This window comes from Arachis ipaensis, chromosome B06 (assembly GCF_000816755.2).
Source record: "Arachis ipaensis cultivar K30076 chromosome B06, Araip1.1, whole genome shotgun sequence".
In the NCBI taxonomy this organism is placed as follows: domain Eukaryota; kingdom Viridiplantae; phylum Streptophyta; class Magnoliopsida; order Fabales; family Fabaceae; genus Arachis; species Arachis ipaensis.
In genome coordinates this window covers 129575316-129576417 of record NC_029790.2, presented here as the reverse complement: position 1 = coordinate 129576417, position 1102 = coordinate 129575316, and the positions used below count along the sequence as shown (strand labels likewise).

Sequence of the window (1102 nt, the reverse complement as noted above, 5' to 3'; positions counted from 1 at the left end):
AATTTAGATTTATAATTTTAGATTCAGAATAAAAAATTTGAGATTTTTAATCTAAAATTTAAAATAACTAAAGAGAAAATGATAAATATGTCCCTGATCTTTTGTCCTACAAACATTTTTGTCCTTGACCATTGAAAAATACTTTTAAGTCCCTGACCTTCACAAAATTTGGACGGATCAGTTCCTCCGTCCAAATGCCTCCGTCAGGGACTGATCCGTCCAAGTTTTGTGAAGGTCAGAGACTTAAAAGTATTTTTCAATGGTAAGAGACGAAAATGTCGTCGGAGCAAAAGGTCCGGACCTATTTGTCCTTTTCTCTAAAAAAAAATGATTAGATAGTGTAAGAATAATTGTAGTTACCAAAAGGGTTGATAGTCATTAGGCCAAATCTTTTTGGCATCTTGAACAGCAGAACCAATGATGGTGAATCCTTCTTGCCACATACGTTGTTGGAAGAAAGGTGTAATCCAAAAAGTTCCATATCCTGTTGGATAATCACGAGATCTAAGAGCCTTCAACTTTTGCTCTTTTGGAAGATCAAAGAGCCTCTTTGTCTCAACTTCAAGCTCTTCAATAACACTCTTCGATATGCCATGGTTCTTCAATTGGAAAGCACCCCAATTCTCACATGCATACCCTATCATTTCCATGGCATTTGGATCATTCAGGTCAATGATGGGTAACACTATTGACCCATCTCCATTGTTTTCAACTTTATCTTCATTTGATTCAGCCCATGCATGAGATTCAGGCACGGATTGAATTGAAGAAAAGTCAAGGGGAAGTTGGATTGGGAGGGTTTTGGTTTCAACACCAGAAGACTCGATTGTCGCCATTTTCTATAGGAAGGTTATGGAGATCTTTTGCAATATGCTTAATAGATTAGAACTTAATTGATGAGTTAATGATATATTATAAGGGATATTTATAAGGGTATGGAACCATTATTGAAATATACCAAATTAAATTTGAGAATTTATATTATTCTATAACAGATTATATTTTAGCGCAAAAAATATTGCATTAGTCAATTTTTTTAGGGTAAACTATATTTTTTGTCCTTAAAGTTTGGCAAAAGTTTCAAAAATACTCCTAAGTTTTA

The 1102-nt window shown here is 33.9% G+C and overlaps 1 protein-coding gene across 1 annotated transcript in view; it reads right to left on the bottom strand.

Annotated features, from left to right (window-relative positions):
• LOC107605124 (gibberellin 3-beta-dioxygenase 1-like) overlaps positions 1 to 887 on the bottom strand; it is a 2581-nt gene extending 1694 nt beyond the window's left edge. Inside the window, exon 1 of the mRNA XM_016306881.2 lies at positions 361 to 887. Coding sequence (XP_016162367.1) covers positions 361 to 836 — 476 coding nt within the window. The 5' untranslated portion in view covers positions 837 to 887. The remainder of the gene's footprint in view (positions 1 to 360) is intronic.